At 40.8% G+C, this 22,164-nt stretch overlaps 1 protein-coding gene across 2 annotated transcripts in view; it reads left to right on the top strand.

Moving 5' to 3' along the window:
• The window catches only part of NBAS (NBAS subunit of NRZ tethering complex), a 191,288-nt gene extending 171,556 nt beyond the window's left edge, over nt 1–19,732 (top strand). For both annotated transcript variants that reach the window (XM_087716997.1, XM_087716998.1), the window contains 3 exons: nt 4,125–4,269; nt 8,998–9,126; nt 18,802–19,732. In XM_087716997.1, the coding sequence (XP_087573123.1) occupies nt 4,125–4,269; nt 8,998–9,126; nt 18,802–19,077 (550 nt within the window). In that variant the 3' untranslated portion in view covers nt 19,078–19,732. The remainder of the gene's footprint in view (nt 1–4,124; nt 4,270–8,997; nt 9,127–18,801) is intronic.
• Nucleotides 19,733–22,164: the final 2,432 nt, after the last annotated feature.

The following is a 22,164-nucleotide window of genomic DNA, read 5'->3' on the forward strand; positions in this document are numbered from 1 at the left end:
GATGCGGGAGACCCCTTGCAGGGTAGGGCTGAGGACTATGCCCAATTCTTGGCGGACAAAGTTGCTCGGTTTCGTTCGGACTTGGACTCCACCGCCGTAGATCCAGCCGAGACACAGGGGGATTGCTTGGCAAACCATCTCTGGGTTGAGTTCCAGGATGTTGCCTCTGGGGATGTGGACAAGGCCATTCGAGCTGTAAGTGCCTCCACCTGTATTTTGGACCCGTGTCCCTCCTGGCTGGTTGCCAACAGCAGGGAGGTGACACATGGCTGGATCCAGGCGGTCGTGACCGCCTCTCTTCGGGAGGGGCACTTCCCCGCCGCACTTAAGACGGCGGTGGTGAGACCCCTCCTGAAGAAACCATCCTTGGATCCAGCCATTTTAAACAACTATCGTCCTGTCTCCAACCTCCCCTTTATTGGGAAGGTTGTTGAGAAGGTGGTGGCCTTCCAGCTTCAACGGGCCTTGGAGGAAGCTAGCTACCTTGACCCCTTCCAGTCCGGCTTCAGACCCGGTTACAGCACTGAAACCGCTTTGGTCGCATTGACCGATGATCTCTGGAGGGCCAGAGATGGAGGCCATGCGTCCATCCTGGTTCTCCTTGACCTCTCAGCGGCTTTCGATACCATCGACCATGGTATCCTTCTGCGAAGACTGCGGGAGGTGGGGGTGGGAGGCACTGTTTTGCAGTGGTTCTCCTCCTACCTCTCGGACAGGTCGCAGTCGGTGTTGGTCGGGGGCAGAGATCGTCCCTGAGGCCCCTAACATATGGGGTGCCGCAGGGTTCGGTCTTATCCCCCCTACTATTTAACATTTACATGAAACCGCTGGGCGAGATCATCCGGAGGCACGGGATTAAATACCATCAATATGCGGACGATACACAATTGTATCTGTCCACCCCGTGCCAACTCAATGAAGCGGTGGACGTGATGAACCGGGGTCTTGAGGCCGTTAAGGACTGGATGAGCGCTAACAAACTGGTACTCAACCCGGACAAGACCGAGTGGCTGTTGTGTTTCCCTCCCAACAATTTGGCTGACATTCCAACACTCAGGCTGGGGGGTCAAATTTTATACCCCTCAGATAGGGTCCGTAATCTAGGAGTCCTCCTGGATCCACAGCTGACTTTTAATCATCAGTTGTCGGCTGTGACCAGGGGGGCATTTGCCCAGGTTCGCCTGGTCCGCCAGTTACAGCCCTACCTGGACCGGGAGGCTCTCACAACAGTCACTCGAGCCCTTGTGATCTCTAGGCTGGAATACTGCAATGGGCTCTACATGGGGTTCCCCTTGAAGTGCATCCGGCGACTACAGTTAGTCCAGAATGCAGCCGCGCGAGTGATAGTGGGCGCACCGCGGTTCGCCCACATTACACCTATCCTCCGCGAGCTGCACTGGCTACCTGTCGATCTCCGGGTGCGCTTCAGGGTATTGATGACCACCTTTAAAGCACTCCATGGTAGTGGATCTGGGTACTTGAGAGACCGCCTTCTGCCGATTACCTCCCTTCGACCGATAAGATCGCACAGATTGGGCCTCCTCCGGATTCCATCCGCCAGTCAATGCCGACTGGCGACTACACGGAGGAGAGCCTTTTCTGTTGCAGCTCCGACCCTGTGGAACGATCTCCCCGTTGAGATTCGTACCCTCACCACCATCCAGACCTTCCGCACAGCCCTTAAGACCTGGCTCTCCCAGCAGGCCTGGGGATAAGTTTTTTAAATTACCCGCCCGAGTGTTGCTTGACTGTTGAATGCAAGTTGGTGTTTTATAATTTATTTTGTTTACTCACTGTTTGTTCTGTATTATTGCACCCCCCTCCCGTGATTGTAAGCCGCCCTGAGTCCCCTCAGGGAGAAGGGCAGCCTATAAATCGTAATAAATGTCTAAAAAAAAAATGTCTATCCCCATTATGGCATAATGTGTTTTCTCACTGAACTGATTTGCCAGAATGGAGACTTGCCATTCCACAATGTTAATTCAGTTATGTATTCAACTATTTTATCTGGTCTCTTTATTTGAGTTGTCACATTCCAGATGACCTCTGGATTTTTTCAAAGAAAAACTGTCACTTTATCAAAGACATCATCCTTGACTAGAATGCACCCAGTCGTGTACATTTGCATAGTTTTACATGAATAACTCATTTCTGACAAGGAGAAATACTTTGTTTCCATATGATGCATTCATTAGTCACAGCATCCATAGGCTTTCCTGAAGCATAAAAAAAGATGGTGAATGTCGCAACTTCTTATGTATTTCATAGCTTTAATAAGTTAGGTGCTTGTATTAAAATTAGTCCTTTTCAAATAATTAGAATAGCATTTTCCTAATGTAAGCTGTTTTAGTTTATTAATTAATAGTTCACAATCCAATTAAAGAGAAAAAATAAGAATGTTTAATGCCACCTATGATTCTCCCTCTTCATCACTCCATTAATCTTGATCCAGAAGAAAAATTGCAACTTCATTCTTAATTTCCAATAATAGTCACATGTCTGAAATTCAAAGCCCTATAGATCCCTAGGTGGATCTATAGACAAATGGATGTGGAATGTGAGAGGCAGAAAATGAACAAAATGTTAAGCTTTAACTCTATAGAATAGATAAATTGTATGGATTCTTACATTAATTTATTTTTGAGGAGAGCATTGGTGGGTAAAGCTAGTCGTGGCAAATTTATAATTTATGAGTATTATTACATTTTTACCTTCTGAATTTTACTATAATGGACAGTACCTGTGGTATATCCGTATGCCACAGTATACAGATATATCAAGTGCGATAATTGTACCTAAACTCAATACCGTTGACCAAGACCTGTTATAGAACACATGCACTGCACGAAATGCACCACAGGAGAACGAGCTGGTTTTACACCAGAGAGAAAGATGAGTTGGCTCTTACCGCAGTGTCACCCAAAGGCCTTCTCCCTTCCCATAACTGACTCACAAGTGGGCGCCACAACCAGCCAAATTCACAACCATCAGGAATCTAACTGCCTGCACGGAGCACCAGTTCATCTCCCCACTTAAGTGGTGCCCATCTATCACTGGTGGCACAGTGATTAGAATACAGTACTGCAGATTAGCTCATTGCTCATTCCAGGAGCTTCGATTCTGAGCGGCTCAAGGTTGACCCATCCTTCCAAGGTTGGTAAAATGAGGACCAAGATTGTTGGGGACAATATGCTGACTCTGTAAAACCGTTTAGAGAAGGCTGTCAAGCACTGTGAAGTGGTTTATAAGTCTAAGTGCTATTTGCTTCTTGCATAGAACATGCTCTCAAACTGTAGGATGGACAGAAGCTAAGGCAAATGGCAGGAGCTCCCCCTGCGTGACTCGACAAATGCGCGAACGTCAAAAACGTGCCGACAAAAGCGCGCCGACAGATGCGCGATTTAAGTTAAGGTAAGGTTTAGGGTTTGGTTTAGGGTTTGGTTTAGGGTTAGGGTTACAGCGCTCATTCGTCAGCGCGGTTTTGTCACCGCGGTTTAGTCAGGCGCGCTTTTGTCGTTTGCGCATTTGTGGTGGAACCCCCCCCCTGTCATCATGACGATGATGGTGACCATGATGATACTTGGGCTCAAACCACTGGATCATCTCCGGCGTCATTAAGCCACTAAGCCACCATGCCTCTCTTATTACTAACTTTTAAATGATTAACAAATATTTATCTGATTTTTTTAAAAAAAAATTAAGTCTCAAATCTTATTTGCTTCTGATCTCAGTTTTTATTCTATTATCACATTTTATTTAATATTACAGAAAACACATATCAACCTTCATGACATATGCTTATTCTGTCTACCCTAAGAAGCAGCTTGCTCCTAATAAAGTTCCGTCTCTCTTGGCCACAAGTTGTTGTTTTTTTAATTAAAATAATTTGTTCTGTTAATCTTTTTTTTTTTTTTTTTTTGCATATTTGTTTCTAAAAAGTCACGGACTACATGCACTTTAAAAGCAGTTCATCGGCGTTTATTGTAAAAGTTACACAAAGCATTCGCATTCAATAAATGTTGTCAAAAATTCACTTTTTGAAAGTACATGTAGGTAGATAACGCACAATAGAGATCGGATTGCTTTTACTGCTCACAAGAAAACTTCTTTTCCTTTTATTTTAGAACATGTTCAAGTAATAATCTTTGGGTTAAACTGGGAACAATGATGCTTACGAAGTGCCTACAGGAGCAAAAGAAAAGTGTGGGAGATGAGATTCTGGCGATCTGCCGCTCTTTATACGAGACAAAGCAGAAGCTCTCTGCAGAGGTAAGTCTACCTGACTAGAGTCCTTGTTAGACGTGACCCAGTTTACATGGACAATAAACTCGTTAATATATGTAACTAGCCGATAACCCGGCATTGGCTAGGTATTTATCTATAGGGGGAAATTGTCCAGCCCAAACGTAATTTCTAATGTTGGGTTTTCCCCCCTTACCAGAGGAAGTCCCCTTGTGGAGTACAGTGAAGCCGTTACCATGGCAACTCCACTGTGCTGTACAGTAGAAGCCATTTTATGGCAGTACAGTAGAAGCCATTTGAAGGCACAACAGGCTGTATCTTAACAGAACACACACTCCAAGGGGTTTGGGGGGTGCCTTATACCCAGAGTATTTGTTTCCAGAGAGTAAGTCATCTGTGTACCAAGTTTGGTTGAAATTGCTCGAGGCGTTCCAGAGTTATGATGGAACATACACACACACAGCCATTATATATATATGTTTGCTGCCAAGGACCTGTCTGTCTGTTAATTAAATGCCGTTACTTATCTCTGGCTCGGAGTGTATCTTGGTGTGGGACGAGTGGGGTCAGAACAGATAAGATTTAAGATACATCCCTTTCCTGGCACTTTGAGTGGAGGCAGTGAGTAGCTGAGTCTAAGAAGTAAGTGATAGAGGAGAGTGTTGTGTTGGTTGCCTTTAAAAAATCACTGGTATAACCCCTTCTGGACATACTTTCTAGCTACATTAGATAATTATTCTTCTATCTCTAACCTTTCTTTTTTTAAGGAAATGTATTTGTTTTTAATATGTTAAATCAATTTATTTATATACCCTATCAACAAGTGGTTTTATTATATATTGTTTTAATTTGTGTATATTATGTATAATATACACAAATTAAAACAATATATAATAATTAAAAAACAGCAGTCCTGGCATTTTTGAATGCATGACTTTTGAAAGCTAATATCACTTATTTGGGGGTTAGCATTAATGTTTTTCTATAATTGTACATTTCCTATTTATTTCATCAGCTTATTGTATTTTGGTCTTTAAATTATTATTGTACGTTGCTGTGAATCTTAAGATTGTGGAGAATTACCAGTATAACAAATATTTACGAATGTGATATTGTACGTAACAAAACATTGCAGTAAAGCTTCAAACCCAATAAGATTGGTGCGGTTGTCATTATCGTCATCCCATTTTTTCTGCAGGAACTCAAAAGTAGAGAATGTGGTATTTCCTTCTCCATTTTTCTCCTAAAACTTCAACCCCGTGCAGTTTTGTTGGATTGAAAGTAAATGGTTAGTGAGTTTTTTGGCCTGAGGATGGGCGTGGATCTGGCGCTCTCCTGATCCTGATCCAACATCTTAAGCATTATCCTACAATGCCAGGATTGCCATTACTCTTGAATTTCAGCTATTGCTAACCAGAAATAACAGCTGTTCAATATTCAAACAGCACATTAAGGAGTCACAGTTGGCTGTGGTTGAAGTTAAAGATGGTGTTTGTGATTGTATTAACTATTTAAACTGATTTATACTATTGTTTGAGTGATTGCATGAGAAAAAAGAACCAATAAATTAAAGGAATTGTGGACGAGGTAGTAAAATTAGAAATATTGAACTTTCTATCATCTCTTACAATTTTGTATTAGAGGCTTATTTCTGGTAAACGATAACAAAAGGCTTGTAGAGCACACTATGAAATACTGATCATATATTTCTGCACATTTTTCGTGCATCTAGAAAGCACAATTTATTGCTATGTGTACAAGGCTTGCAAAAAAAATAATAGTTGATGGCTCTTAGGTTTAACAGTTGGGTGAAGCAGCAGTTTTATAGTGCCAGTAGCATTTTATATCTGCAAACCCATCAAAACCTTAAGTGAAGAAGCTGAATTATAAGAGGCTTGGCAGAACTATAAAACATCTTTCCAAAGAAGTCGAAATGACATTTTTATTCCTAGAGACTAGGAGCGAGAAAGAAAAGATAAAGATATATAGAACTGCACTAGCCAACTTCTAAGGTACATCAGCCATACAACTTCTGTTGAACCTTTAATTCAAAAAAAAAAAGATTTGAACATGGCAACTTATCTACATGTTCCGTTAAACCAGCTTGCTTTTAATGGTGGAAACATGCTTCCTAGAGCAAGCTGTTATCCTGTTGTTAACAGTTATATAGACTAATTAGCATATATGTTGATTTGAGTTTGGATAAGAAACTAATTCCATTTTATAGTGCCCAGTATCTATTTGGAAGTCTGCCAATCAACCAATAAACAGGTATGCTTGTTGGATTTCTTGTAAGCCACCTAAAGTTGTTTTGGATAGTGAGATAGGCAGCAAATCAATTTCTTAAATAAAATAAAATTTATCGGTTATGCTACAGTCACACTCCAGTTATGGATATTTGGATGCTTTTTAGCTTCCCTACTCTCCTGAAAGCTTCTGTTAGTTCTAAACTAAAATTGAACTAATTTTTCAAATATTTTCTGTTCTGTATGACCAATTTCCAGAGGTGGTGATTTGGGGGGATGTTCCTGATAAATAATTAATGCCAATCTTATCTAATAGGATAAGAAAACATCATTTGAAACTATGAAGATGTTCAGACAGTATTGTACTAAGTGACTACAGGCAGAATTGGATATTGCTGTTTAAAGGAAGTTTTACTAAACTGAATATACGAAAATGTTCTGCAATGAAAGTCTGTTTTGTATTGTTGAAACTTGGTGCAAATTTGGTACAACTGAGATTTGGCTCAGTTGTGCCTCATATTTTGCATGTATCTGTGTGTGAAAGAGAGTACCATTGGATCAGTGGTGGATTGCAATTTATTTTACTACCGGTTTGCACACACCCGCACTCACACGATCATGCACAGAAGGGTCCGGGCAGGTGGTCAGAGCTTCCAGCCGCTGCCCCTACTTATTCACCCGATGCAGGATGAACCTGCAGCAACCCATCTCTACATTAGCAATAGCAGTTAGATTTATATACCGCTTCATAGGGCTTTCAGCCCTCTCTAAGCGGTTTACAGAGTCAGCATATCGCCCCCACAGTCTGGGTCCTCATTTAACCTCCTCGGAAGGATGGAAGGCTGAGTCAACCTTGAGCCGGTGAGATTTGAACCGCTGAACTGCAGATAACAGTCAGCTGAAGTGGCCTGCAGTACTGCACCCTAACCACTGCGCCACCTCGGCTCTTACATTGGATGGGTGGATGGCTACAACTTACATGCAGCTTCATTTCCTGGAACTTTTTGAGCATTGATTGTTCAGCGAATGTGTAGGGATAAAATAAGGTAGGGACACAACACAGAACTTGGTTCCTGAAACTCTTTCCTCCACCTCACAACAGTCACTCGGGCCCTTGTGATCTCCAGGCTGGAATACTGCAATGTGCTCTACATGGGGCTGCCCTTGAAGAGCATCCGGCGACTTCAGCTAGTGCAGAACGCAGTCGCGCGAGTGATCGCGGGTGCACCTCGGTTCACCCGCATAACACCTATCCTCCGCGAGCTGCGCTGGCTACCTGTCGATCTCCGGATGCGCTTCAAGGTGCTACTAATCACCCATAAAGCCCTACATGGCAGTGGATCTGGATACTTGAGAGACCGCCTTCTGCCAATTACATCCCTGCGACCAATAAGATCTCATAGATTAGGCCTCCTCCGTATCCCATCGGCCAGCCAGTGTCGGCTGGCAACCACAAGGAGGAGGGCCTTCTCAGCAGTAGCCCCGGCCCTTTGGAACGAGCTCCCTGTGGAGATTCGTACCCTCTCCACCGTCCAAGCCTTCCGCACAGCCCTGAAGAACTGGCTCGCCCGTCAGGCCTGGGGATAAGGATAGTTACCCCTCCCGAACGATGAATGTATGTTGCTTACTATTTTAGTATATGTCTCTATTTTGTTGTCTGTATCCCCCCCTTCCTAGTTTTATGTGAGCCGCCCTGAGTCCCCTCAGGGAAAAGGGCGGCCTACAAATTCTAATAAAACTACAAACTACAAACCTTTATCAGCAGTAGCCATAGGTGACAACTGATGGTCTTCTCTAGGGCATCTCTTCAAAATGTGTATATTTTAATTCTTCTCCATGCAGTTCTCATAAAATGAATTTTCAAATCACTGGAACAATTCAGTCTTTTGCTCCATTCAGTCTTTACGTTTCCTGAGAGGCTGAAATTTCACCAGAGGTACCTACGAGACAACCTACTGCCACCGGTAGCCTCCCATCATCCAGTGTGATCCCACAGAGTTGACCTCCTCAGGGTGCCGTCGGCCAGACAGTGCTGGCTAGCCACCCCCAGGGGGAGAGCCTTCTCTGTGGGAGCGCCTTCCCTCTGGAATGAGCTGCCCCCGGAGCTTCGTATGATTCCCCAACCTCCGGTCCTTCCGACGCGCCCTAAAAAGTTGGCTTTTCCAGCAAGCTGGCCTGGCCTGAACAAAACAAAATAAATTATTGATCACTGTTGATTTTAATTTTAATTTTTTTTTAAAAAAAATGTCATTGTCAATTTTAATTGGGTTTGAGATATTCCATTTAATTTTTTTTAAACTTTTGTATTATGTGTTTCTTTTAATGTGGTACGCCGCCCTGAGTCCTTGGGAGAAGGGCGGCATATAAATCTACTAAACCTAAACCTGCTTGCTTGCTTTAAAAGGAATCAGGTTTCCGTTTTGGACTTGATAAAAGGATTTTCCGAGGAGAGTGCAAGTTGGGTCCTTCCAGCTGACTTCTTACACCAAGGTTTTCTATCTGTTTTCAGTGCATAAAAAGCCTGTGTTTGCTGCTCCTGAAGGAATCTCTTCTGCTGCCCTCCCTGAAGCTACTTCTGGAAAGCAGAGACCAAGATCTACACTCCATGGCTCTGGAACAGATAACAGCAATTGCTAAGGTAATTGAATTAGCCTTTCTTCCCCATTGGAAGCAATAAATTAGTTAACGTGTCATTATGTAGGAAGCTAGGCCTCTTGAGTGTAATACAGCTATTATGCCTTTCCAAAGCTTTTATGCCTATAATCTATACAACTGTATAGAATACTGATCCCCAACTTTTGTGGCTCAGCTGTGGTCCAGCTGTGTCTGTGTGTGTGTGTGTGTGTTTGGGTATGAGGAGAACAGGGCCACGCAAACAGCAGGACGATAAGCAATAAATAAGTAAAAACTTTATTATGGTCAAAGACCAGCAATACACGTTAGTTTTTACACGATATCAAAAAATACTAACATTAAAATATAATTAAAAAGCATTGACATTAAAAGTGGATAATAATATAATGGTCCAAAGATTGTTAGAGGTATGTACAGATAATTGGTATCAGATGACAACTATACTTTTGTAGCCAATTTTTTTTCTTATGGACATTGCAGCGGCACAGAACTTTGCCACCGCAGACGTGGTAACCGGGTTAGTGTCCTGGAGGAGGAAGCCTAGATAAAAATGGTCTGCCCTCCCTGGCAATCTCTCTAATAAGGGGAGAATATGTGCAGACCTACAAGCTCTGTGTAGCTCACAGTGTAATAGAACATGTGAATTATCTTCCACTTCTCCTATACCACATGTACAAACGCGTTCTGCTATAGGTGTTCTCTTATACCTGCCCTGGAGGAGTGCTGAAGGAAGAAGGTTAAATCTGGCTCTGAAGAAAGCTATTCTTTGTTTCAGGTCATTTAGATAAGGCCGATAAACACATGCGCAGCTCCACTCATGTGAGCAGCAGCCCTGACCACATGCCTGCCCCTCATGCGAGTGGAGCTGTGCACTTGTGTGAGTGGAGCCATGTGCCACATGCCCTGGTCTGCCTCTCACACATCCCAATCCTGAATAGGCCGTGGCCCAGGATTTGGGTACCCCTGATGACTGACTAAGAGTTCATTTTTATATGCTCAAGATGGTTAAGACTAATAATTGTTTCTTCCAATTATTTTATTTTGCATTATCTCTTCAGCCATTTGGTCATCAAAATAACAAAGTGCGTTATACCTGGGATGGCTTAGACAATCCATTTGTCATCAATTCTGTGTAGACCGGAATATATTGAGCATAGCACCCTGTTTCCCTGAAAATAAGACCTCCCAATAATAAGCCCAATCGGGCTTTTGAGCACATGCGCTAAAATAAGCCGTCCCCAAAAATATTGCAACACAGCAGCAATATTGCACAGTGTGTGAGGTGACCACACTCACCGCCTCCTGCACCTCAAAAATAATAAGACCTCTCTGAAAATAAGGCCAAGTGCTTATTTTGGAGGTCAAAAGAAAATAAGACCTTGTCTTATTTTCGGGAAAGCATGTTAGATATGGTTTTAGATATCTTGATGAGTTAGTAGCACCCGATTAGCAGAAATCTTATTAAATTTTACTACAAAAATCGTTGTTAGAGGCTGAGCAAAATATTTGAAAGGGATGATTCACAAAGCACAGTGGTCCATGTAGTCCTCAACTTACAACAGTTCGTTTAATGACCACTCAAAGTTACAACAGCGCTGAAAAAAGTGACTTACAATTAGTTTTTCACACTTATGACTGTTGCAGCATGGTCACGTGATTAAAACTTAGCTGCTTGGTAACTGACTCATGACGGGTACAGTATCTTGGGGTCACAGGATCATCTATTTGCAACCTTCTGACAAGCAAAGTCAACAGAGAAGCCAGGTTCCATAATTCTTTTATGGGTTACTGCTTTATACATTCCCCATTCTCAAGTTGCGCCAGGAAGAGGGAGAGGGATTTTGTTCTCTTTCCCTTTTAAAAACGCAGAGCCAAGGAAAAGAATAAAATTGGTTGCCTGGCTGAAGGACTAAGCTGATGCTCCATGTCTATGGCGAGAAATGAATGCATCAACATTCTTATACTACTTAAATAATTGGCATAAACTTAGCCGCTCATAACATTTCAAGAATCTCATTGGGTAATATTTTTCGTTTTCTTCTTTTGAGGCTTCTTTTTTTTTGGTTTCCTGTTCAGGTGTTAACCATTTTCTTACAATTCAGTTCCTGCCTCGTTTAAGCTACATTATGTGGCGCTTGAATAATAGATGCTGTCGCCAGGCAAAGTTTTTTTGAGTTTTTCCGTTTTTCCGCTTAAGCATGGCTTTTTTGTTTCCTAAAGCTTTCTCCTTTTGCTTATGTTACACCCGAGAATCATAACCAGCAGCTGGAAAGCAAAATCAGAGCCTATTGATTTTCCTAGCCAGGATCACAACCACAGATATGCAAGAGGAAATGCAGCGCTCCGCTTGCTGATCAGATGTATTATTTAGCCATTTGTTGTCTAATACTGACAGCTTTATGGATGTTTACATTTAAAGAGATAATGGTTGCGGGGAGTGCTGAAACCAGAATTTCAGCTGCTTCTGCCTGCAGTAAAAAGCCTGGCTTTTTCCCCTAGCTTTTTCTGAAATTGCAGTAACCTTGTATTTGCTGCATTATCCACCTCCAGATTACTGTTTCTGTAAATTTCCGTGATCAGAGATAACTGGTTCATCTTTGACAATGAATCTCGAGTATAAATAATGGAAAGAATATTAGGTTTGCCAGTGGCATCAGGCTATAGCAGTGATGGCTAACCTTTTCCGGACCGAATGCCCAAAGCGTGTGCACACCTGAACCGCCAAAAAGTGTTGCTCTCCAGGCATGCACCCAGTGCATGCACGCACGAGAGCCAAGGTGGCGCAGTGGTTAAATGCAGCACTGCAGGCTACTTCAGCTCGGCTGTTCAAATCTCACCGGCTCAGGGTTGACTCAGCCTTCCATCCTTCCGAGGTGGGTAAAATGAGGACCCGGATTGTTGTTGGGGGCGATATGCTGACTCTGTAAACCGCTTAGAGAGGGCTGAAAACCCTATGAAGCGGTATATAAGTCTAACTGCTATTGCTATCCATGGACACCCCCACATACATGCATGTGCCCCCCACACGCACCCCCTGAACATGCATGCACTTCAGCCCCGCGCATGCACAGCAGAGACCCAACAACCAGATGGCCAGCAGGAGGCGCGCGTGCATGCACGGTGAAGCCATAGGTTCGCCATCACGGGGCTATAGCATTTAGTTTGAATGGAGTCTTGTCTCAAACAAGAGAACAACAAAGTTCTGCTGAGATTTGTTTTAAGTTTTGAGTTTTGTTTATAATTCTAGGTTGTGTTGAAGATTAATAATATTTAGTTTCTGGCTTCCAAATTGCACTTTTAACATGTGAACTCGTAAGCCTCAGCTCATCACCAGGGACCCCAGCCAAAAATGTTGTTATCAAAGAAATATATTTTATCAAAAAAATACGTTTTAGAAAAAAAAATGCCTGTCAAACATTGATAATGTATAAATATATTTTTTTATAAAACTACTATAAAATTCCATGTATTTAAAACATTAACAAAACATTTGACAGCATTTCACTGACAAATAATCAATATCCATTGATTACTTTTATCAGTTGTGGATTTTATCAGGCTTTTGGTAACTTTTATTTGTCGAATCAATAAGATTGGTCATAAGTTACGATTATTTATTTTCATGCTCAGGAAGGGATTATTGTGGTAAACTCAAAAAGAAATCAAGATTGAAATACTGAAATTGTAGCATGTACTCCACAAATTTGATGGTATTCCTGTTGAAGGCAATGTACTCATATAGATTCATTTTCACATATTAATTTTGCCTGTTTTGCATTGTATAAGCAATTTCAAACTCATGAATTCTAATGTGTATTTGGATGGGGAAACACCTGTTGAACTGAAAGCTTCACTGACTTAAAAATGCATTATCTCAGCTGACATTGTGCACTTCATCAGTGCCTCTTCATAGCTTCAGTAACATCCTGGGTCCATTACTCAATGAAATAAAGACAGAAACAGACTGTCCTGCTATGTGACTATTAGTCAACATGATTCCCAAATTTTTCATGTTACTCTGATACATCCTTTTTTTAACTAGCTTTCAAACATTTTCTATCATGTGTTTGGCACAACAAACATACGTAGATAAACTAATTTTCATTCCTTAGCTTGCATTTTTAACAGAGAAAAGGATCTGATTACAGTAAAGATTCCTTATAGATCTGCAAGAGCAATCCTTTCTTGCAAGAGGGCTGAAAGCAGTAACTTCATGATCCTATTGAGTGGATAGCAATAGCAATAGCAGTTAGACTTATATACCGCTTCATAGGGCTTTCAGCCCTCTCTAAGCGGTTTACAGAGTCAGCATATCGCCCCCAACAATCCAGGTCCTCATTTCACCCACCTCGGAAGGATGGAAGGCTGAGTCAACCTTGAGCCGGTGAGATTTGAACCGCTGAACTGCAGATAACAGTCAGCTGAAGTGGCCTGCAGTACTGCACCCTAACCACTGTGCCACCTCGGCTCTTTACAAGAAGGGCAAAGCTTGCTATGAAAGGAGGCTGGGCTTATTCTTTGTTATTCTCTCTGAAGTTCATAAATACATTGACGCTTTCTGTAAATTTGGTGTAAGAAATATTTTGTCTTAATCTAACATTGTTCTTAAAGGGGCATAGTGGCTCAGTGGCTAAGATTCTGAGCTTGTCGATCAGAAGGTCGGCAGTTCAGCGGTTCGAATCCATAGCGCTGACTAACGGAGTGAGCTCCCATTACTTGGCCCAGCTTCTGCCAACGTAACAGTTCGAAAGCATGTAAAAATGCAAGTAGAATAATAGGAGCCACCTTTGGTGGGAAGGTAACAGTGTTCCATGCGCCTTCAGCGTTTAGTCATGCCAGCCACATGAGATGTCTACGGATAGTAATGGCTCTTTGGCTTTGAAACGGAAGTGAGCACCACCCTTAGAGTCGGGAACGACTAGCACATATGTGCGACAAAACCTTTACCTTTAGCATTGTTCTTAGTGGTCTGTTTATATATATAGCACTACTTATTAATTGCCAGAGTTCGAAAGATTGTTTGGTAAGTTTGGTTGTTTTTCAGATAAATTGTTAAAGTAGAACATTTTAAGCAATAGCAATAGCAGTTAGACTTATATACCGCTTCATAGGGCTTTCAGCCCTCTAAGCGGTTTATAGAGTCAGCATATTGCCCCCAACAACAATCCGGGTCCTCATTTTACCCACCTCGGAAGGATGGAAGGCTGAGTCAACCCAGAGCCGGTGAGATTTGAACAGCCGAACTGCAGAACTGCAGTCAGCTGAAGTAGCCTGCAGTGCTGCATTTAACCACTGCGCCACCTTGGCGCAGAATGTTGCCGAAATGAAAATGGGTGTTTCATGCATTTGATATGTTTGTTGCAAGCTAATATGCTCAAGTAGGAATTGCACAGTTCCAGTATGTAACTTGTTTCCTTCCCCTTGAGTATGACCCAAAAGCTATTTTCTATTTTCTTCTTTGGCGATTTGTTTGATTTTTTCTATAACGAGCTTTGTGTTTACATTTCAGAAACAGTTACTGTCCTGTGGCTATTTTAACATTAAATTGGTTAAATTAATAAATGCCTAAAATATCCCATGTATTTTTTCTTGCCCAGTGGCATTCTCCGTAAACATATGCCTTATGCTACAATTCCAGCATTCACCTAAGGTCATTAGCGGCTGTGTCTCTCCTGCGCTTGGTCTGCATCTGCTTCAATTTGTCTCCTTGCTTAAACCTGGGGGTCACTTTGCAAAAACTTTTCTTCCTTAATTAGACAAAGCAAATGGGTATTTATTGCTAAAAAAAAAAACATTGACGCCTGTGCATCCTTATCGCTAACCACTCACTTTTCATGGGTCTCCTGTACCTTCTGGTTTTCACTGTTTTCTGCTGCGATTTTTAAAATCTTGTGTATATAAATCTGTCATCCAAATGACCTAAAGGTAAAAAAAAAATCTGTCTTTTTGCTCCAACTTAGTGAGCAACATTTCTCCCACCTCTGGATTTATTGGACTACCGAGATGGGGGAAATCTAGCCATCAGCCTTTAAAATCCTAAAAAAAAACAAAAAACAGTAGCAGCATTTGATGTCATTTCAGTTTAGACATAATCAGATTATTAATTTGCAATGTGTTGAACACATAGGAAGAAGTTTGTTCGCTTCTCTTGCTGTTTTGGGGGGGGCATATTTACTTTTTTGGGGGGGAGCTCACCTTGAAGTTAAAAACAACCATCCAAAAAGAATATTCAACAAAAGAGAAAGATTAACCCAGTTTTTTTCAAACTTGGCAACTTTAACTTTAAGAATCCCACAGTCCGCATGCCCAGCTGGTTTGACCTAACAGAGTTGGCCTGCTCCAGTCCCATCAATTAAACAATCCACTTGTATAGAGGCTGGAAGTTTGCCCACTCTATAGCAACGCCCACCCTGTGAAATGAACTCATAATGGCTCCCACTCTACTTCTATTTCAAAGAGCCCTAAATACTAAAACTCGCGCTAAGCCTGTCCCGGAGAATGTTCCCATGCTTTCCCTGCCAATAAACATTTATACATGATCCTTTGGTTTCCATGTATGTGTAGAGCCGAGGTAGCGCAGTGGTTAAATGCAGCACTGCAGGCTACTTCAGCTGACTGCAGTTCGGCTGTTCAAATCTCACCGGCTCAGGGTTGACTCAGCCTTCCATCCGTCCGAGGTGGGTAAAATGAGGACCTGGATTGTTGTTGGGGGCAATATGCTGACTCTGTAAACCGCTTAGAGAGGTCTGAAAGCGTGGCCAGCCATTTTTGCCAAACCGCAAAGACAATACTCGGAGAATAAAATGATACGTTTGGAGATTCACCCATATATCAAAAACCCATTAGAGAAAGTTTTCTTCAAATGAACGTCAGCACAGAATTTTTCTGACTTTATGGCACAAAGTTGAGAATTGTTGACCTCCACTTAACATTATGTTTTAATGGAAAGAAAATTAGTGTAGCAGTGGATTAATTCCTACGTTCTTTAAATATAGATGGGGAGAATAAAGCAAAGCAGTAGCACAATTAAAAGCAGAAGCAGACTGTTTCTTTGCAACAAAGCAGTCATAATTAAATATTGCTAGCACTTTGCTTCCTTCTCCAAATCAGTGGCGGTTTCCTTCAGATATATCCCCAAAACTGTGGTTTAGAGCAGGAAGTGAGATTATGTATGCTACCTTCTTTGATTTCCATTATATTCCCTCCTAATCCACTGTGGGGTGTTAACAGATGAGAGATAAAATGAGTTAACAAAGTGCTCAAAGAAGTAAAAATGAAAGAAATACTCGATTTGTGTTCTGTTGTGGCCTTAATAGCTGCCACACTTGACTCCAATTTGGGAAGGAGATAAGAGATTGCATATTTTGTCCAAACTGGTCTTAAATCATAACCTTTCTTTTCGCTGTGCTTTGATATTGATCTGAGTAAAACCAGTTGTCGGATAATTACGCACCCTTGAAAGGCATTTCAGGAGAAAATGCCTTGCAATAGCTACTCTACCCACTGAGGAGTTTTTATAGCATAATTAATGCAAGCTGTGAAATCCATTCTCCATTTTTACACATTGATTGCCTTAAAACTCAATTTTTTTAATAAAATCTATGATTTTTTAAAACCCTTTGTCCTTTTCCTTAGTCCATTTTGGTCAACTGAAACTTTCTCTTTTTTTTTTCCAGCCATGGAGGGTGCAGATTATTTTGGTTGCTATTGGCTCTTTTTTTTTTCCTTTTGTGGAAGCTGTTACATTTCAGCAGTATCAACATGTTGAGAAACAACAATTCGTTGTCTTTTTTATTTCTCAAACACCATAAACAAACTGGGCAAATATCATTTGTCTTACTCAGTGCACTCATATACTTAGAATTTAATGTTCCGGAATTGCATTTGTGGAACAGGCAATTTGTATATAGCACTTAGAGTACTTTAATTGCCTATTTATTAGGGTTTTTTAAAAAATCTGGATTTGAAACTTGAAGGCTTTTTGTGCTATTAAAACAGCTTAACTTTCTGCAAAAGTGCTTTTGAAATGAAGTATATAGATTGCTTATATTGGAACACGGCCATCTTGTTTTTAATATGATCTGCAATTTGCAAATCACTCAAGCCTGCTGTTCTTGCTCTCAAAGCCTCTGCATCAGTTGGAAGCCAGTTTTACCACCGCAATCTAAAGGTGAAGAGTTGATTGTGGGATTCAACTTAATGAGCCATTCTGGTAGTACAACAGCTCAAAATCTGAATGAAAAGAGATTATTCCTGATGCCAGGGTACATGAGGAACAATACTTGCTATCTAGTAAATATGCATGGATCTCGAAAGTTGTGTGCAATCATATGAAACTGTGGTTTGTATAAATTCATAACATCCAGCAGAGAAGCTTGCATATTTTCTTACCAGCATAATAGCTAGTGGATATCATAGAAAGTTGCTCAGATTACATTCAGAGCATTAGTTCAAAACTTCCATAGTAGAAAGTACCATGATCAAGTAGAACAGGGGTGTCAAACTCGTGTCCCAGAGGCCAGATGCCTTACACAATGGCCACGCCGCCCCCCCCTGGTTTAGCACAGGAGAAAAAGTCACGATACATCATGTGACGACGTGTTGATGCAAGTTTGATACCCCTGAAGTAGAGGCTTCCATTCAAATGAATAACAGAATAATAAGAGTTGAAAGGGATCTCGGAGGTCTTCTAGTCCAACCCCCTGCTTAGGCAGGAAACCCTACACCACTTTAGGCAAATGGTTATCCAGTATCTAATTTAAAACTTCCAGCGTTGGAGCATTCACAACTTCTGGAGGCAAGTTGTTCCACTGATTAATTGTTCTAATTGTCAGGAAAGTTCTCCTTAGTTCTAGGTTGCTTCTCTCCTTGATTAGTTTCCACCCATTGCTTCTTGTTCTGCCCTCAGGTGCCTTGGAGAATAGTTTGACTCCCTTTTCTTTGTGGCAGCCCCTGAGATATTGGAAGACTGCTATCATGTCTCCCCTAGTCCTTCTTTTCATTAAACTAGACATACCCAGTTCCTGCAACCGTTCTTCGTATGTTTTAGCCTCCAGACCCCTAATAATCTTTGTTGATCTTCTCTGCACTCTTTCTAGAGTCTCCACATCTCTTTTACATAATGGTGACCAAAACTGAATGCAAATATCCCAAGTGTGGCCTTATAAAGTGGTACTAACACTTCACGGGATCTTGATTCTATCCTTCAGTTTATGCAGCCTAGAAATGTGTTCGCTTTTTTGGCAGCTGCTGCAGAAGGAACACAGGTGTTTATTAATTTTTACCTGCTCTCCTTTACACTAACTTATTCTGTACAATCTCTCATGATGTGTGTTCACACTCATTTTATCCATTTTATAAATGATTGAAAATACCCCCAAACTTAATTTTGTAAATGGCTCTACCCTCCATGCTTCCTACTGGGGAACAAAGTAAGGTACATTTCTCTAATTATCAACTTTTATCCAGTTGACTGGCGTAGGCTACATCTGACCCGGCACTTTCAGAATATATAGGATGGATTCTTACCCAACAGAGGAGGAAAGGCAGTGATGGTGAAAGAGAAGTAGGGAAACTTGAGTGGCTTATCATTCCACCTGTGATTCAAATGTACAACTTTATATTCATATTTTTCAAAAAAATAATAATGTTAGCTGTATGTTTTCTTTTTTTTGTCCAGGTTGATGATTCCAACTGTGACTCGGAATTTCTTTCTTTGATCCTGGATGAGAAATTAGTAGTGAAATGCATTCCCACCGTTTATTATTCTCACCTTGTTAACTATATGCTCACCAGTCAAGAGGAAGGGCGCTGGGATGCGATCGAAATAGCGAAACAACTGCAGGAAAAAGGCTTTGCGGCCGAGGCAGGATCACTCCTTATGGCCTTCAAAGGAACACATCCAGCCCTCCAGACCTATGGTGCGTCTTTGTCTTCTCTTAGGCACTGGATTTAAATGGGAAGATGCTTCAAGTCGCGATTGGTACCTCAAATACGCTTGCTCAATTGGAAATCTTGTTGAAGAGGAACGTGGAAAAATATGCTTCAGTTTCCTCTTCGCTCAGTGCTATATGAAATTGTAACCTGCATTTTTAGCCGTTTCTTGAATTGGTTTCCGTTTTATCAGTACCTTTTTTTCATATGGCAGCGCACTTCAGAAAGCTGTTGTGCATTCAGTGTGACTCCTAAACAATATTCTATAAATATATATTTTCCAGGTTTTTTTTTGCATAGTAATCATATAACACACAATCATATAACTAAAATATAACTAAAAATTAAGTTGCATAGACCTAAATGATCGTGTGTAACATGGAAATTCCCGAAAAAGATACTTAATATGTGATGCTGTTTGGAAGTTTATTAATTTAATTTCCCTATTGTCATTAAAGTTTTACTTTTCAACCAATTTGAGTTTAGTGTGGTTCCATTTTCTGTATGTATGAGTAATCTACAGTCAGATTACAGTCTTAAAACTGACGGAAACTTAATAATTCAAATCCTAACCAAGAATCTAAGAATTATTAAGGTAATTGTAGGAGAGATCTAATGTTAGTAGTTCAGATTCTTGTAGTGGGTATTAATACGCAATAAATTTATAGTCATTTGAACTGCCTTGCTTCCTGATTTTTTGTTCCTGACAATAATGTCAAAGAATAATACCAGGCAGAATGTTTTTTGGTTTTTTATAAACAATCAGGTTCCTATTAGGTATCACATTGAGGGTTCTAATGAAGACTGGTATGACAACAAATTTATTTTTACGTAAACTTTGAACTTGAATCTGAAAGTTGCTGTATTTTTGTAATTTTTTATAATTGTTTTATTATTATACAATTGTATCACAGCGGCCAGTTGTTTTGCCGGATTTGGCATTGGCTACTAGTCGGGCCCCACCCAGGGGCCTAGGACGTCGTAACGTATTTTCGTAATATGCGTGCAGATCCAAGCAGTGCGGCTTTTTGCATTTGACTGATGGTGATTTTGTCAATTTTTAACTGTTTTAAATGTAATTCCAGTGCTTTTGGTATAGCACCCAGTGTGCCAATTACCACTGGAATTACCACTGCTGGTTTGTGCCATAGTCGTTGAATTTCGATTTTTAAGTCCTGGTATCTTGCGATTTTTTCATGTTTGATGCTGTTTTAATATTAAAATTTTTGCACAAATTCCAATGCGTGCAGATCCAAGCAGTGAGGCTTTTTGCATTTGACTGATGGTGATTTTGTCAATTTTTAACTGTTTTAAATGTAATTCCAGTGCTTTTGGAATAGCACCCAGTGTGCCAATTACCACTGGAATTACCACTGTTGGTTTGTGCCATAATCGTTGAATTTCGATTTTTAAGTCGTGGTATTTTGCGATTTTTTCATGTTCCTTCTCGTTGACCCTGCTATCACCTGATATTGCGATGTCTATGATTGTGACCTTATTTTTCTCAACCAGTGTGATGTCTGGTGTATTTTGTCCGTTTGTATACGGAAATCCCACAAGATCTTGACCATCTGATTTTCGGTGACTTTTTCAGGCTGATGTTCCCACCAGTTTGTTGCCGTTTTAATATTATAATTTTTGCACAAATTCCAATGGATCATTTGTGCTACTGAATTGTGCCGCAATTTATAATCAGTCTGCGCGATTTTTTTACAGCAGCTGAGTATGCGATCAACAGTTTCATCAGCTTCTTTGCAAAGTCTGCATTTGGCATCATCAGAGGATTTTTCGATTTTGGCCTTAATGGCATTTGTGCGGATAGCTTGTTCTTGCGCAGCCAGGATTAGTGACTCTGTTTCTTTCTTTAATGTACCTGTTGTTAACCATAACCAAGTTTGTTCACTGTCCACTTTATCTTTTATTTTTTCCAGAAATTGGCCATGCAATGCTTTGTTCTGCCAACTCTCCATTCTTGATTTTATCAAATCTTTTCTGTATTCTTGTTTCGTCTGTTGGACCTTCAGTAGATTTTTGTTCTTTACTTCGATTAATATATGTTCTTGACTTTCTTTTAAATAATCAGCCAGTGCATGTTTTTCTTCTTCAACTATTTGCTTCACCTGTAATAATCCTCTGCCACCTGATTTTCGGGGCAGGTACAGTCTATCAGTATCACCACGTGGATGTAAACTGTAGTGCATTGTCATTAGTTTCCTGGTTTTTCGATCCAAAATGTCCAAATCATCTTGTGTCTAGTTAACTATACCAACTGTGTATCTTATAACTGGTATTGCCCAGGTATTTATGGCCTTGATTGTATTTCCACCATTCAATTTAGATTTCAAAATTTTCCTAACTCTGTTGGTGTACCCTCGCCTGACAATAGTTTTTACTTCTCCATGTTTGATGTTATCCAACTGCAGAATGCCTAAGTATTTGTAGGCTTCATTTTCATTGCATTTAATTAGTTGGCTATTGGGCATTTCAATTCCCTCACATGTAGTGATTGTTGTTGTTGTTGTTGTGAGGTGCAAGAAATCAAGAATTAGGGTTGTTCAGAAGAGTACAAGTTTATTCCATGCTACCTCTAAACAAGAATCTGAACTGGTAATGGTCAAGGCAAATTGGCAGTAGATAAGAGTCAACAGAAATCAAGAAGGCCTGGACTTAGATCTCTTGGGGCGCAAAGAGACTCATGACTAATGATGCATTCGACCCCTCCCCTGGGTTCATAAACATGATAAAACAAAGAAAGTTACATTATGGATTTTACTCTCTACTGGATCAGAATTTTTAAAAAACAGATTTTCATTAAAAAAAAAACTAAGAAAAAAGAGAGGCAAGGTTCAAAATCTGTGAAATTACTTTCTGATTCTGGGTACTTCTAAAACTTCAAAAACCAAGATTTACCTGAAAGTAAAACCAGCTTCTTTGTCCTTCTGCGCAGAGATTTTATATTTTGTATTTGCCAACCAAACAATAGTTTTTTTCATGTTTCAACCATGTCTTCACAACTAAGGTTTGCAAAGGTGTTCTATTATGTGGTGGTTATCAAAAAAATTCAATTACTCTACCTTTGCTGTAAATTGGAAGCTAATCACCCTCTAAG

The sequence above is a fragment of the Thamnophis sirtalis genome, unplaced genomic scaffold, assembly GCF_051295495.1.
Source record: "Thamnophis sirtalis isolate CommonGarterSnake01/CBP01778 unplaced genomic scaffold, rThaSir2_p1.2 scaffold_5, whole genome shotgun sequence".
Lineage (NCBI taxonomy): Eukaryota > Metazoa > Chordata > Lepidosauria > Squamata > Natricidae > Thamnophis > Thamnophis sirtalis.